Raw genomic sequence first — 17,933 nt, forward strand, 5'->3', positions numbered from 1 at the left:
TGGTCTGTAGATATGGCTCAAGTCCCTCCTTCAAAGTGAGTCTATATTCATTTTTCACATGAGCAGAAAAAGTCTGCAGCACTTGGCTAAAATGCACCTGTCACCAACAATGTAATATTGGTATTAAGCATGCATAACATTACAGCATTCTAAAACAGCCTTTTTCCAGGCAGAATTTAAAAAGGAATTGTGTATTTAGATATTTTTTAACAGCAATAAGTTAAGAAATGAACACCACAAAAATTAAAATTAAGTCAATAGACTTTTAATAGAAATAACATCTACAACCATGACTTTCAAATGTCATACAGGCAAATTGCTTAAAAGTCGATACAATTACTCATGACGTGTGCAGATCATATTGTTAGTTAGTGCATTAACCATTCATTCAAATGAATTACCATTAATGATAAACTACCCATTTAACAAACAAATGTATACATTTAAACCACATTAAAAAAGACAAGATGACAAGATAATTAGCAGGCGCAACTATTACATTCTACTACTGTACTACTAATGTTCTTCACGGATGGGTGTGCAGCCAGAGAAGAAGCTGTTTTTGAAGTTATTTAGGCCTCTCTTGTTCCTCCGGAGGAAGCTGGAAGTGTTGTTCATCGCTTCAGAGTCATCGCTGTCACTCTCGTTGTCAGCAGCGACTGGCTTTTTTTCAAGCTTCAGATCAGCAGGCAGGCAGCCCATGTCTCCAATCTCCTGTTTATGATACAGCAAACACGTGTGTTCAATCAAGAGTGACTTTAAAGGAATAGCCTACACAGTCATAATTTACTCCTAATTACCATGACATAATTATTCATGACATTCTTAAAGCAGTATGCTGTTATTTTCAGGGTCAATGACAAATAAAAATGGCCAAGATAAAGAAAAAATCATTAAACAAAACTTTAAATTTGATGACTCAATGTTGTGTGGTGTAACCAAGTGTGCCGCACAAGTCCTGAAAGTGAAGCCGCCGCATTTCACTCGCCCCCTGGTGGTTGACTGCAGTGTACTTCATAAACCCTGCCCACTCCATGCAGTCCAGTGATGCACCTCTTCATGAAAATGTTGTCATTTCCATCAAGAGGTTCATAAATTTTTGGTCAAGTTCTTGTATTGACGATGCAAGAGTCCAGCACTCTGTAAAGTCTCCTCCAGCACGTCCCAAACATTGTCAATGAATTTAAGCTCTGGACTCATGTGTGAATGATTCTTCAAGCTGCTCCCAATCATTCTTTCACAATTTGAGCCTGATGAATCTTGACACTGTCATCCTGGAATATGGCCATGATGTGTCTTCCTACATGGTTGTTTAAGAAATGTAAAGCTACACACTCCAACAATTTGGATTAGAAGAACTGTTTCCAAACACATAACATGATAGAAACAATCACTGCAGCAATGATCCAAACATAGACTCTTACTGTGCGTTCACACCGGACGCGAATAGCGCGTCAAATTCACGTCTACCGCGTCTAGTTTGATGCTTGACCACTTTGTGTTAATTCGCGTGTCAATGGCGAAATTGACGCGCGTAAAAATAAAAGTTTGAAGCGAAATTTACGCGCGTCAGAGGCGAAATCCGGAGGCGAAAGTTTCGAAACCCGTTCGCGGCCATCTTTTTAGATGTTTATCGAGCATTAGCATTATTCGAGAGAATCACCGCTCGTATATGCTCTGGAGAGCAGAAACAGCTGCGTAGGGGCATCGTCGCTGTACTCGGGTCCACCAGAGCCTCCGGAGGGTTTCAGGAGTTTCACAATTTGCTCCAGGAGCTAGGTTTGGTGGACCTAATGGTGAGGACGCTGACGATGACAGCGTAGGCCGTATAAGCCCTCGGCCTCGAGTGGTCTATGCCTGTCGAGCCCGCGCTCTACAGCCCGGCGCGAGGTTTACCTTCGCCCGCATCCACCTAATCTGTAATTTATTTTTGTTTTGATAATAAATGAAGCCAGCCTCCAAAAGTGATTAATCTGTCCTGTTATTTTTTTCTCTCTCTCACACATCACTGTCCAGACACGAACTTATATGTTGGTTGTCTTTACATTATAATAATATTTCATATAATCTAGATATGGAATAAATAGCATTCAATACAAAATGAATATGTCTCATATATGGAAATCGAGTTTTATGTGATAAAATATTTGCTTTGTTGTGCATTAGAACCACAGTCATATATTACAAAATAATTTATTGAAGCATCCAGATACTTCACCACGTGACAGCAGCATGCAGCTAGGCTCCTGATTGGTTAACGCGGCGCGAATTGATGCAGAAGTTCAGATTTTTCAACTCGGGCGGCAGACGCGAATTCGCGTCAAACGCGTGAATGCACAAATAGCACTAACTAAATCATTCGCGCTTAACTCGCCAGACGCTCAATTCGCCCCATTCGCGCGAACTTGACGCGCGAATGAGGCGTATTCGCGTCTACCGCGCCGCGCTCTACGCCTCATTCGCGCCGCAGGAATTTTTTACGCGCGTAACGCGTCTTTGCATTGACTTAACATTGAAATCACTCGCGCCTGACGCGCTATTCGCGTCCGGTGTGAACGCACCATTAAGCATTTGTCAATTTAAAACCAAACAGCAACTTTTTTTTTTGTCCGGGCAGTGTATAAAATAATATAATTTCTGCCTCATTCTGTAACAGCAAACCACATCAGTTCACAAAAGGAAGTTATTTCAAACACCCGACTGACGCTAACACGAGTCTGTAGTACAAAATATGATGTTCTCATAAATTGTCGTACTTTGACCAAAAACAATTAGCCTTTTAGTCTCCTCTAAATAAATAAAATCACATGACATGTGTGGCGAGCAGGACGAATGGCGCGATTACTGATGAGTGCCAACTGTGCGACGCACCCGTCTCGTATCTCTCACAGAGGAACTTTGGAAACAAAAGCAGGAGCGACGACAGTGAAGGACGAGAGAGGACCAGGCCTGGACTTTACGTTGTTTTGTTTGTTTTATTTGTTTTATTTTGTGTGTGCGGCAGTCGTCCATGAGGGGCTGCCGCCTTTACTTTCGTTTTATGTTTATTTATTTTAAATGATTATTAAAATCTGTTGGACGTTCGCTGGTTCCCGCCTCCTTCCCATAAAAACATAACTTGCTGTCTGAATACACTGACCTAGACCTTTTAGAACGTTGGAAAGATGTTTTTGACATATCTAGTAATTATACAGTTGATACAATATAAAACACTATATCGAGTATATATTACAAAAAGTAAATAGTCTCAAATGGGCCATGCCAACACTTATACATGTACACAGTCAAAATAGCATAGATTATTATATTCACTCCTTGAAGACTAAAATTTCATCTTTGAATATAATTTCATTAATTAATATTATGTATCTGTATTATTATTCTTTATTTAGTATTCATAATAAGTTGTATTATCTTATGAAGTTTAAAATGCATGAGTAGACTATAGATTGCATGGACACATGTGTTTAAGGAACATATTTTAGACACAAGGAGGGTAGCTGGGAGGATTATGTATTCTGCTTAGAGGTATGTAATGTTCACTTAGCAGAGAGTTCCAATGATGAATATACTTCAAATGTGTACAGTTGGTATGCTCTTTGCAAGAAAATGAATGTTTCAACTAATGCAAATGTACCATTTGTATACCACTAATGTATACACTGAGAAATAGTTTCTTAATCTGGAAAGTGGATTGTACCATGTGCATATACATTTCATTTTAAGCATAAGCAATATGTTTTGTTACCTTACAAGGAAGCTGTAAGACTCTCTGTGATGTATAAAAACTCAATCTTACTGTACTACAGCAGAGAAACATGGAGGCATGACTGGGTGAGAGGAAGGAGAAACACGAAACGCATAGACCTGGCATGAATATAACATCTTCTCAGAGTTTCTCTCCTGACATATAAGAATAAAAATCTTTCTTGGCAAGATAACTGGTGTCTGGTCCCGTGAATCAAATAATAACGGGGAAAAGGCTTAATTCCAAGTCTACAATTTGGCGTCACGAACAGGATCGCATCTTCAGGCATTTGTCTCAATCATTCAAGGTAAGACTTTTTCTTTTTCTAAAATAATTCTAAGTCTGCCTGATGATTAGACATTGACTGAAACTGCTTAAAAGAACTGTGTTATTTAAAGTACCAGTTGTGTTGCCAATGAATATATGTCAGACAATTAAATTTGGCTTATTTAAGTTGCTCTGATCAGTAAAACCTCTAAAATATTTGAATGATGCTTGGGTAAAAGTGGATCTTTTTTAGAAAGAAGACCATATAGAATTAGCTATAAGACGGTTAAGCTAGGTAAATTTGCTTGTTTACAACTGCGACGTGGTTGGATTGTGGCGGGACTGTCTAAAAAGATGGCAGAATGAACCCTAAAGCATCCAACACACAGAAGATTCGTTCTCAGAAGGAGACGAGGAAAGTGTAACAAGCAGTGATTTATAGCGGTTTAAAGTGGCGGGTCTGTGCTCTGAGTTAGTGCAGTGCAGTATATAGAAGATACGAAGAAAACCCTAAAACGTTTAAATACGCAGAGGATTGAACCCTTAGAAGAAGGGTATCAATGAAAAAAAAAAGAGCTAGAATCGCGGGCATTCTGATTTTGACCATAAAACTGTTCAAATGTTTGAGGATACTGATCTGAGTTGAACTTAAAGAAAAAAGAAAAAACAAAGAAATTAATCTAAGATAAACTAGAGGAAAAAGAAAGAATAAACTTATCTGAGTTAAACTTAAAGGAAAAAGAAAAAACAAAGAAATTAATCTGAGATAAACTAGGAAAAAAAGAAAGAAGAAAAAATGTATCTGAGTTGAACTAAGTAAATTAAAAAGAAAAAAGAATAGATAACTAAAATATAAGGGATAACTTGTTTTTAATCTTTCTTTAAAATTTTCTTTTCCCTGAGTTCTTGTAGGGCTTAGAGAAGAGAGAGAGAGAGAAGCAGCCCCTCCCTTTGGAATTCACTCTATATACATACACACACACACACACACACATATACGCACACACACATAGCCCTGCTGTTCTGAGCACAGAGACACAGAGTGACAAATTCTTTGAAACATGGGAGAAAGTGTCTGCAACAGCAGAACAATATCTTCTTGGTACCTGGAAAGGAAGAGGAAGAAACAAGCTAAACTTTTGAAAAAAGGTCTGGATATCAATGCATCTATGGATGAGCAGTTAAGCTGGTTCGAGTCCCAAAAAGACAAGATCAAATCAAAAGCATTCCCAATACTGGCGGCTCATTGGATTGTGAAACAAGGTGGAATTTTTTGCGATATGGGGTGGTCCATGACTACCTAGCTCTGTGGAAAAGACGTGGACTTATCACCAGCAGTGGGAGCGAAATACAACATGCTTCCATAATTCGCCGTTTGATTACAGCATGTCACTTACCCAGAGAAGCAGCCGTGATCAAAGTAAAATCACATCAATCTGACAAGTCCAAAGAAAGTCAAGGAAACACGGCAGCAGATGCAGCGGCTAGAGAAGCAGCTCTACTTCCTCTTACTCCTGTTACCTTGGTAAAGGAAAACAGCAAAGATAATCCTGAGCTCCATCTTCTGTCATATCAAATGGAGACAGATGAAGAGAAAGAGCAATGGATAAAAGCAGGAGCGAAAGAAGATGATCAAGGTATCTGGAGAATTCCAACAGGACAAGTGGTGATGCCTATCGGAACAAGAAGAGAACTGATGCAGCTGTATCATGGAAAAGTGCATGCTGGAGCAAAAGCAATGAAAGCTCAAATCAGCGAGACTTGGTGGTGGCCACGAATGATGAGAGACATTGATGATTACTGTAGGAGATGCTTGATCTGCATGAAAGCAAATGTGGGAAAATCTGTAAAGGTGCGAATGTCACATGCACCCAGACCAACAGGTCCATGGACACATCTCCAAATCGATTTCACAGGACCTTTATCACCCAGTGGAGGGTATCAATAAATACTTGTAATCATGGACAGATTTACTAGATGGGTGGAAGCATTCCCTACAAAAACTTGCACTGCTGAAGCGGCAGCACGAGTAATGGTGGAAGAAGTTTTTCCTCGCTGGGGTCTTCCATATGAACTTGATTCTGACAATGGAACTCATTTCACTGGAAAATTGATGAAGGAAGCAATGAAATTGATGGGAATTAAACAGAAATTCCACATTCCCTATAGGCCAGAAAGCTCGGGCATGGTAGAGAGAATGAATCGATCATTGAAAACCGCACTTACCAAAGCCATTCTGCAAACTGGTCAAGGTTGGCATAAGTTATTACCTGCTATTCTGTGGAACTTGAGAGCAACTCCAAACCGAGTTACAGGACTAACCCCTTTTGAACTAATGACTGGAAGAGCAATGGTTCTACCTCCTGATGCTCCGCCACCTGCGGGAACAGGAGGAGACTCTACTTTGTTCCAAGAAAAGTTACGACGCTATCTCGCAATGCTGGACAAAGCTACTAAAGACAATAATAAGAAAGTGCGAGAAGCTCAACAGCAATGGGATGAAAAACACACCACTACTGACATTCCACACATTCCCGAGTTAGGCAGTTTTGTTATGATCAAACGAATTGCTAGGAAAGGTTTAGAGCCTAGATGGGAAGGACCATACGAGATACTCCTAACTACTGACACAAGTGTTTGTCTCAAAGGGAAGGGTGTAGGAACAGACAGATGGTATCATTGGTCACAAGTTAAACCTTGCTTAGGGAATGAACAAAATGATAATGACGGCTTATGGCCTGATATTGAGCACTGTTCATCCATTAGCTTTAAAGATTGGGAACAAAGAAGTGATGTTTAATTATTTCTCTGCTTCCATTTCAGGAATCAATTCCATTGACATTGATTAGAGATGGTTGCAAGTTATTCTCGATACCCAACGACAATGGTATGCTTATTTTTAATTTTACTTGGCATTTACCAAGGAAGCCACGCTTTATGGACTCCTCGAGTTCAAGAAATCAATCGGAATGCTACTCTGAAATCTGGCCAACATTTTAATCTACCCTTTATTTCCAAATGGGGATTATGGGATTGGGTGCCACGTAATGATAAAGATCTTGCTAAATATCGTGAGGACATCTTTGGAGGATGTAACTTTTATCATCAATGTTACAAAAGCAGAGTAATTTGGCCTGTGAAAGACGGGGGGTATTCTGGTAGTGCTCAAAGACGAGAAATTTGTTCAAAAGGACAATGTGAAGTTGTGGGGTTAGACCTCATAACGTCTACTAATGTGGAAATTAATTTCATTCTGAATCGTACTCACATGCTTACAATATGGGATTCGTTGGCCCAAGGGTGTATTTATCCCATAGTGTTGCCATGTGAAGGGTTTCTAAGGGATACTTCCTCGGGGACAACAAGATTCAAGGGAAATTATGTACGAGTATGGCATTCAGAAGATGAGAATGAATATTGTGAGACTGAACTAGAAACTGGGGAAATTGGAAGGTGTTTTTATCTTTCTGCGGAAAAGACAAACAAAGCTAAAACATGCCCAAATACAACTATTGCACCAGCTCATGGTATTTTGTTAGCAAAAGAAACCAAAACCTTGATAAATGAAGCCCACATGGTGCGGCAACGCATAAATTATAACTTGAAATCCCTTCTTACTGTTTTTGATCAGTCTTATTGTGGAAATTTCACACAAATAAGGGGTTGGTTGGAAAAAGAAGTTAAATATTATACCTCTGGAGATCCTCTGAGTAGTAAAAATCGTAAACCTCGAAGTATATGGGGAGACATAGCGGGGGTGTTTGGTTCTGTTAATTCAATTAGCAATACCGCTCAAATTAATCAACTAAGTGAGTACACTCAGTGGGTGGGAACAATGAGTGGGAAAGGACTCACTAAGGCCCTTCAAGGTACTCTACATATTATAGCAGCGGGTCAGCATCTTAATAATGCTGCAAAGGAATTGGCAGATGCATTAACAAAATCGTCTGATTTTGAGACGCATCGTGCGGCGTGTTTATTTTTAGCCCAGAATTTAAAGGATCAAATGGTAGAGGATATTCAGGTTATTCGAATGGGTCAAGTTCCTGAACGGATAGCGGAATCTTTGTTAATGGTTTTCGGTAATCAACTTAATTTGACTTCTGCTAAACATGTCCCGTTAGTTAAAATTGGCATTAATGAGAATTCGTTGTCAGGTTCTGGAACATTACCTTTGACTATGATATGGCCTCAATATGGGAAGCGCAATATTATGACAGTTAGGCGATTCCAATCAATGGGTGTTAGACAAGGAAATTCAGTAATTAGATTAGGAAGGAATGGATATTGGGCTGAAGGTGAAATGCCGATGATTTCTACCACAGACTGTTGTGTTGAGGAACATGAGTGGGTAATTTGCTCATGCTCTACAATGTTTAGTCTATCTCTTAATGGTTCTGCAGTTTGGGAAGTAGTTCCTTTAGATCAAGCCACAGGTGCATGGCAGGTGTCAGAAGCACAGTGGTGCATATTACATGATGGGAAAAGTGAAAATATGATATACGGAGGGAAGTTGTGTCCAATTCCTCCTGATCCATTTTGTCTTGAGATTCTCTATCCTCTTCACTTGGGTGGAATTCATGTTCCACATGTGCAATTGTTGCAGTTAGAGCCACAATGGTGGAATAATGATTTAGTAGAAGAAAGGAATTATGAACTCTTTGAAATGGTTAGAAGAGTTAAAAAGAGTGTTAAAGCAGCTCAAGAGGAGGGAATTCAAGCAATGGGTCATGTTATCGTAGCAAACGGAATAGCTAAATTGATGTCTGAGAGAAAATTAACACAAATTCCGGGAAATCTATCATGGTCGGAATGGATAGTTTTGACTATGGTAGGTGTTTTGCTGTTTCTGTTAACAATACAACTCATCATATGTGTTACTAGAAGGAAGAGTACCAAACCTGTTAAGTTGAATATTATTAACCAAAAGGATAGAACCGAGAATGGGATATACGGAGTGAAATAGGAGATTTTACACATTCTACACTACGAAACACAACCTCACAAACAATGAACACCCGCTTACTGATTTACAACCCTAAGGGATAGGATCCTTTAACATCAACATTTATTTTTGTTTATTATTTTAGCACGGAACTGAAGGAGTTAATTACTTAACGAGTTCAGGCACGGGCAGAAGATTTATTACTTTTTCTTTTCTTAGATGATTGGGGTTCATTTTAAATGCTTACACATAGACGTTAAATTACACATAGTATGCGGGGACATAACATGGGTTGGGTTTTTCGTTTTCCTTTCTGTTTCTATTCTTCTATCCTTTGTCTATTTCTTGGTCTGCTATTTCTTCTCCTCACTATCACTTCAATAGGTTGGCCACCTGGGGATGATGGTGTGGAACTGACGGCCGTAGTTCCAGTGGAGGGAGATGAAGACTAAAATTTCATCTTTGAATATAATTTCATTAATTAATATTATGTATCTGTATTATTATTCTTTATTTAGTATTCATAATAAGTTGTATTATCTTATGAAGTTTAAAATGCATGAGTAGACTATAGATTGCATGGACACATGTGTTTAAGGAACATATTTTAGACACAAGGAGGGTAGCTGGGAGGATTATGTATTCTGCTTAGAGGTATGTAATGTTCACTTAGCAGAGAGTTCCAATGATGAATATACTTCAAATGTGTACAGTTGGTATGCTCTTTGCAAGAAAATGAATGTTTCAACTGATGCAAATGTACCATTTGTATACCACTAATGTATACACTGAGAAATAGTTTCTTAATCTGGAAAGTGGATTGTACCATGTGCATATACATTTCATTTTAAGCATAAGCAATATGTTTTGTTACCTTACAAGGAAGCTGTAAGACTCTCTGTGATGTATAAAAACTCAATCTTACTGTACTACAGCAGAGAAACATGGAGGCATGACTGGGTGAGAGGAAGGAGAAACACGAAACGCATAGACCTGGCATGAATATAACATCTTCTCAGAGTTTCTCTCCTGACATATAAGAATAAAAATCTTTCTTGGCAAGATAACTGGTGTCTGGTCCCGTGAATCAAATAATAACGGGGAAAAGGCTTAATTCCAAGTCTACACTCCTTCTGGAACTGCACACGCAAGGAAATTCTGGTCAGAAGTTATATTTAAACTTAAAGTGATTCTAGACTTTAACATCTCTAAATCCCTGTCAGTATTTCTGTTAGGAGATCTTTCCCCTATTAACGCTTCCAAATAAATAAAAACATTTCTCTTTACCTCATCCATATAAGCAAAAAAAGTAATACTATTAAATTGGAAAGATAGAACAAAAATATCTATTGCACAATGGTTAAATTTATTAATAGACATTAACGCTTGAGAAAATGACTGCCTCGCTTAGTTTCTAAGGAATCTGAGCCCATTCCACATGAGAAATGGCCTCCAGTTCAGTAATATTCTTGGGTTTGCGTGCTGTAACCGCCTTCTTCAAATCCCACCAAAGATTTTCTATGGGGCTCAAGTCATGTGACGGCCACTGTAGAATCTTCAAGGACTTTTTCTGAAACCAAGCCTTGGTGGAATTTGAGGTATGCTAGGGATCATTGTCCTGTTGGAAGGTCCAATGATGCCCAAGCTTCAGCTTCTCCACAGACGTTTTCTCCTAGGATTTCCTGATAATTCAATACAGGTTTCCAGTGCCAGAGGATGCAAAGCAGCCCCAGAGCATCACCAAGTCACCACCATGCTGAACTGTAGACAGAGTTCTTTTCAGCTTCATGCTTCATTCTTCTTCCTTCAGACATTCAGAGAGCCGAAAAGTTTGTTTCGTTTCATAGCTCCACAGAACAGAATCCCAAAACTTGCAAACTATGCTTTGAACTGTCTCTAGGAACATTTAGTGCTTTCACTATCTTTTTGTATCCTTTTCCTTGTTTGTGAAGGGGCAATGATCTCTTAACTTTTTGGACCATTCTTTTGACTTAGCCATATTTCTAACTTAGTTCACACTGCAGGCAAAAGTGGCCCAAATCAGATTTTTTTGGGGTCAAGTGACCAGGTCAGATTTCTTCAGAGGTAATGTGAACACTCAAATCTAAACCAGATCTGATTTTTTCAAATCAGATTTAGACCACATACATATGTGGTCCTGAATTAGACCCAGATCTGATTTTTTTCAATGCGGCCGCAGTGTGAACAATCAAGGCGGATTTGATGCGACTTTTACGTCAATCTACGTCGACATTTGTCACAATTATGCGCCGGCGAAGCCCTAGACACAACAGACACAGACAGTAGCCTAACATTAAAAACTTGACTAGATATGGAGAACAGCGATGAAGCGAGTCAATGAGAGTGAGGTGTTAGATCTAAGTAGTATATGGGGAGATACTTCAATTCAAGCTAGAAGGACCTACCGTAACCGCTCCGTTTTTGAAAAAATTGCTCACGAAATGGAAGAACGGGGACACAGGAGAACAGCGTCTCAGTGAAACTATTCACGTCATATTCCCACCACTCCTGGCTTCGTCTACGCATCCACACAGATCTCTGTAGTGAATTTGCAACTATAAACCCGCAAAAGTTTCCATTACACAAACATTATGAAATAAATGCGAATATGCTTACTTCCTCCATAACCTCCCGAACTTTAGTGCAACCGTGTGGTGCGTCTGATGTCATTGTTATTGTTCTTTTGCGCATGCCGGTTAGTTTGAAACTTCAAACAGTTCACATTGCAATCAGATATAGGTCACATTTTAAAAGGTAATGTGAACAGCCAATCAAAAAATCGGATCTGAGCAAAAAATCAGAATTGAGCATTAGGACTTGCGGTGTGAACGGGGCCTTAGAGTAGAACGTGACTCAACAAACCTAGCCAGATCAGATATTTTGTGTGTTCTAACTCAAGCACACCTGGTTCAACTAATGAAGCCCTTGATTAATTGCATCAGGTGTGCTTGAGACAACACCTTTTTTGCAGATTTGTGCTGTTGTGAGGGATTCTATTCAGGGGGTTGAACCATTTTGAAACTGCAGAAGTCATTAAAAGTTGCATTTTCAGTTAGATTTGGGGAAACCACATGGAACATTTGCTGTGTTGAGTTATTTCAATTACTTTTGAATGATTTGTTCATTGCAAACAGCAGAAAGTCTGTTAATTTTGCCAATAAACCTGATTTGCAATGGGGGTTGAATAATTTCAATTGCAACTGTGTGTGTGTGTATATATATATATATATATAATTTGTAATAAACAAAATATTGTTTTTATTAGTGCTGTCAATCTATACATTGTATTATAAGATTAATCACACTCTTGGTTAATCACACTCTCGTACTAGGACCGTTGCTATTCACCCTGTACATGCTACCCTTAGGAGATATCATTAGGAAGCATGGCATTAGTTTTTACTGTTATGCTGATGATACGCAGCTCTATATTTCTTCACGCCCTGACGAAACTTACCAATTCACAAAATTAATGAAATGCATAGCTGATATAAAAAATTGGACTAGTAATTTCCTACTAAATTCTGAAAAAAAAAAAAAATCTAATTATTGGACAAAAAAACTTACTCGCGCAATAACTTAAAATACGGTTTAACACTTGATGGCTACTCTGTCAAGTCTTCGTCGTCGGTTAGGAACCTGGGTGTGCTCTTTGATAGCAATCTTTCATTTGAAAGTCACGTGAATAGTATCTGTTAAACCCCATTTTTTCATCTTAAAAATATATCTAAATTACGTCATATGCTCTCATTGACAAATGCGGAACAATTAGTTCATGCGTTCATGACATCAAGGCTAGATTATTGTAATGCTATTATGGGTGGTTGCCCTGCATGCTTAATAAACAAATTACAGCTGGTCCAAAACGCAGCAGCTCGAGTTCTTACCAGAACCAGGAAGTATGACCATATTAGCCCGGTTCTGTCAACACTGCACTGGCTCCCAATTAAAGATTGTGTAAATTTGAAAATATTGCTAAATCACTTACAAAGCACTAAATGGTTTAGCTCCCCAGTACTTGAGCGAGCTCTTAACGCATTATAGTCCTGGACACGACGACAACGCAGTCCTGAAGTGTCAACTAGTCCGTCCCCTGTGAAGGCCTCCTTCCAATCCCTTACCTCTCTACAGATAAAGCGTTGTCGGGATAGTTCTGGTTCTCTATTATAAATTTTACGGCCAGACAAGTAGTTTGTTGAGGGTTGGTTTTTTAGGGAAGGACTACATGCCTGCGCACATATATTCAAACGTGCATACCTGTGGAGTGGGCTCTTAATACGCGTGTGCGCGCCAGAGCCATAGAGAGAAAGAGTTGCGACACTCCCATTGACCGCCATAGGAACTTTGGAATGCGGAAGTAACGCGTGTCGTGGAGCAGCCAATAGTTCCAAACACTGATAGTTCCAGCATTGAACCCCATTCATTTTCAGTGCTTCCGAAGTACGCTCGCTGGTAAATTAATGAAATTACTGTATTTTTTTACTCTTACACACATTAGCCGACCTCTCGTGAATCTAGTCTGTAGTTATATTTTATGTAGCCAGTTTTAGTAAATGTTTATTGGAAGATAATAGGTTAATTGCAGCGATAGCTTACGTGACCAACACTTCACTAACGTTAGCTAACTTACGGTAACCTGATGTATATAATATTTTTAATAATATTTTATATGTATGTATATATATATATATATATATATATATATATATATATATATATAGCCTATATATAATATTATATATACACTATCGTTCAAAAGTTTGGGGTCAGTGAGAATTTTATTTTTTGGAGGAAAGAAATCAATACTTTTATTTATCAAGGACAGTAAAGACATTTATAATGTTACAAAAGATTCTATTTCAAACAAATGCTGTTCTTTTGAACTTCCTATTCATCAAAGAATCCAAAAAAAAAAAAAAAAACTGTACAACTGACAGACCAACAACTGTTTCAACATTGATAATAATAATAAATGTTTCTTGAGCATCAAATCCTCATATTATACTGATTTGTGAAGGATCATTTGACACTGAAGACACTGACACTGGTGATGCTGAAAATTCAGATTTGATCACAGGAATAAATTACACTTTACTATATATTCACACAGAAAACAGCTGATTTACACTGGAATAATATTTAATACTATAACTGATTTTTGTTGTATTTTTAATCAAACAAGCACAGCCATGGTTAGCAGAAGAGAATTCTTTTAAAAGTATTTAAAATCGTACCGACCCCAAACTTTTGAACGGTAGTGTACATACACACACACAAACAATTCATTTATTTAAATGGGTTAGGGTTATGCATATATGTAACCTGACTCCGCCAGATGGATTTGCTCCGCATATCCATCTGGAAACCTTCCGTTGAAGTAGTTTTGGTAAGGGGCGAAAATACTGGTTAGCTGATTGGCCTATGTTGGTGATAGACGGGCCAAATCAACCAATCAGATCAACGAAGCATATGACGTACTAACAGAGCGTATCTTTTCCTCTGAGAAAAGCCTCCAGAGCAGTGTTTTGCTCTTCTTTCAGTGAAGAAATACTCTGTAATTCCGATAAAACTTGCTCGATAGCCACGCTGATGCTAGTTTCATCCGCTGAAGCCGACATGTTCTTTAGACTGAACTGACGCGCTTCTCGTTGCGTCACACCTCAACCCGCCTCAAAGCCAACGCTGATTGGACGTTCGTTTGGTGAACTGCTCCCAAATTTTCTTTAACGGAAAGTATCCAGACTGATCTGCGAGTGAAACCTTGAAAGCTCGCGAGATCAGGATGGTCTCACGAGGCTAGCATATATGTGCTTATATGTATTTAGGAACATAGTTATTTCACTCATTAACTATCTCTCCGGTTTAATTTTATGAAGAATATTTTTCGGTTGAATATTTACCGAACATTGCTGTATATAGTCGTTGCTTTCTACGTTATGGGAGCAGTCTATTTACCTCCTAAATCATTCATATGTACATGCTCAGCGTAATTATTTATATTTTATGTTGGTTGGAATTCTGAACGGACCGTCACTGCAGACCTCTTTGCGTGATCACGAAGGTAGGCTAATGGCTGAATCGGAATTTATAAGCAAGATCACGAGAATCAATAGCCTAATACAGCCCAGTTGTGCTAAAATAAATATCATGAGACGTCCATCATCAGATGAATGACATGGAAAAGTTAAGTTAGAGCCGCTAAAGCCAGTGCTACTACCCATGCGAACATGAACACTAAGCTTTTCCCTCCAAAAATATAGCCTAAAACTTAACCAAGTTGTCACCCTGCCTCTCCAAATGCAAAACTGACATTAACAAAATGCAATAACAGCTTAAAAAGTACTTGGGAGTGTGTTTTATTTTATATTTACCGTTTAATAATGCAATCGCTGCTGTCTGTCCATAGAAGAACATGACAGCCCGCGTATGTTTTGGAACTATTGGGGCTTACATGAACCACGTGACAGCCGTCGCGGCGACATCAAAGCGTGTCGCAACTCTTTCTCTCTATGGCTCTGGTGCGCGCCATCGGCATTCTCACAGGTTCGCGCTTTTGAAGTTTGCGTAGAGAGAACTTAAGTTTTCTGTTAAAACGGTGTCGTGTTAGCGGCCCCTAAGTTAATAACTAATGATTGTTGCGACGGAAGTGAATCAATCAAATCTTTAGCTGGAAAATAACTTTATTTGAGAGCTGCAATAAAACCAAAACAATCTGTTACTTTAGTTTCCTATTATCACTGTAAAGCAGCTTTGGAGCAATCCTTTGTTAAAAGTGCTATATAAATGAAGATGACTTGACGTGCGATTTATCGCAAATAATCGCACACTAATGAAATTAAGCATACGCATTTATCTTGTTTAACATTCATTTTGTCATCATTTGCTATATCCAGCAAAGTAAACAATCAGATTGAAGGGCGATTCTTACAAAACTATTTTCTGCAGGCTTCAAGGACCCTTGGAGACTCCAAAAGAACACCAAATAACCAAATGATGTGTCCATATAATTTTATTATATATAATACATTCATGCACACCAAAGCAACCATGAAAAAAACATTACACTGAATTCTGTAAAGTTTTTTTTCTTCTGTGTAGTATGTGCACAGAGCAACAACAAAGAGCCCGTATCATTTCTGACGAGTCAAGCTGCGATACCAAACAGGACCCGATGGAGACATCAAAAAACCTAAATCAATGGCCTTAACTTGCAGAAACATACGATTACTAAACACAGCAAAGAACATAAATCAAACATTATCCTGAGTGTGTGTGGAAACAACAGGAATTTACTGAACTGTGTCTGTACGAAATAGATTGCAGCATGCAATCAGGGATCAAGAGAGCACATACAGTTTGTTGTTTGTGCATCAAAACAACGTATACTGTACGACTCCTGTACGTCACCAAAATTGCGCTCTTCAGAAACAATAACAGAATATGACAGAGCTCGTGTTTTAAAGCAAAGTACACATTGGAATGAATAATTCACTAAAAATGCAATAAGAGTCTCTATTTTCTCCGATATCTCTGATATAATCAGCCTGGTCTTCTTTAGATTAGCGCTGTTTTGGACTGATTGTTTGAAAGAATTTGATTACTGGATCACTGAAAACTTTCCCAGAGTTTAATGGCTTAAAATGGTCTGATAACAAACAGAGAAGCAGAATTGGGTTAAAGGGTTAGAATGGAAATTTTCCATGTAATTTTCTTCAGATTCACAAACTTTCAAGGAATTCAAGGACCAATGGGAACCAAGTAGGGGTGTAACGATACACAAACCTGACGGTTCGGTTCGTCCCACGGTTTTGAGGTCTCGGTTCGGTTCGGTTCGGTTCATTTCGGTGGGGTGGGGGGGTTTAGAAAGCTAAAATTGCTTTTATTTTTTATTAAACAGTGCTTTAATGAACAAATTGTGTCCTTGTCTTTAAATTAATTCAATTACAAGTAAACGTTTCTCAAGGATAACAAAATTATCTGCTAATGCTGTAAACTATAGCCCTTACTTGCACATTACTATAACATTAAAGCTTAACAACAGAGCATAGACTTTTAGCCTAAATGATATAATAATAATACAACACTCAAATAACAAATTGTATGAAAACATGTAAACTGCACATAAGGCAATTTTTGCATTAACATGTTTTTACTCTAATTTGTTATTGTTATATAATAATTTACACAGTTGCTGTTATTTTCATGACAACTACTTTAAACATACATTAAATAATCAAGATATCATAAACAGGTTAAGTAAAATATAATATATAGGCTAATATATAGCATTTATTTAGTGAAAGAGTTAGCAAACCAGCAAGCTGTGGACACTGAATGACTTGCCTGAGGTAAATATAAAGCTATGTGAAAAACTAAGCGTTTTATTGACGTATTTCCGCTGTTGAAACACTGATTGAGTGTTTACACGAGTTATGATGCCTTTCAGTAAGTATACTGTATCTTTCAACATACCTTCGGGTCGGGTGTCCATTCATGTTTATTCTGTAACTGAGGAAGAGATGATCGCGCTGCCGCATGCATACAGTGATATCTGTCACGCCACATCTAAGAGCGCCAAAACGGCATTTATTGTTTGCATTTCGTGATCAAATAGACATAATTTGAAAGATTACACCTTGCTTATTATCAAAAGTAACAAAACACTGAGCTTATTGCGATTATATGTGGTTAATGGTGCTTAGGCAACAACCCTGTATTCGTTGTGTACACATAACACATGAGGTGCAATGAGCCGGGGCTGGGCTGGGCAGCAGGGGGCGGGGCGTGTTCGGTTCGCCATGAGAGTATCGCGATACGTATTGTGGGTGGTGTATCGCGGTTTTTCGGTTCGGTTCAAATATCGTTACACCCCTAGAACCAAGATATTTTAGAGTTTCAACTCTGTTTGTTATTTGTTATTAACATAGTAATTTATTATAGGGTTGGAGCTCC

General features: G+C 38.5%; 1 protein-coding gene across 1 annotated transcript in view; it reads right to left on the reverse strand.

Moving 5' to 3' along the window:
* Positions 1 to 243: 243 nt before the first annotated feature.
* Positions 244 to 17,933, reverse strand: part of kif4 (kinesin family member 4) — a 162,589-nt gene continuing 144,899 nt past the window's right edge. The window contains exon 31 of the mRNA XM_056239100.1: positions 244 to 714. Coding sequence (XP_056095075.1) covers positions 517 to 714 — 198 coding nt within the window. The 3' untranslated portion in view covers positions 244 to 516. The remainder of the gene's footprint in view (positions 715 to 17,933) is intronic.

Source organism: Rhinichthys klamathensis, unplaced genomic scaffold (genome assembly GCF_029890125.1).
Source record: "Rhinichthys klamathensis goyatoka isolate OS25496 unplaced genomic scaffold, OSU_Roscu_1.1 h1tg000554l_1, whole genome shotgun sequence".
Lineage (NCBI taxonomy): Eukaryota > Metazoa > Chordata > Actinopteri > Cypriniformes > Leuciscidae > Rhinichthys > Rhinichthys klamathensis.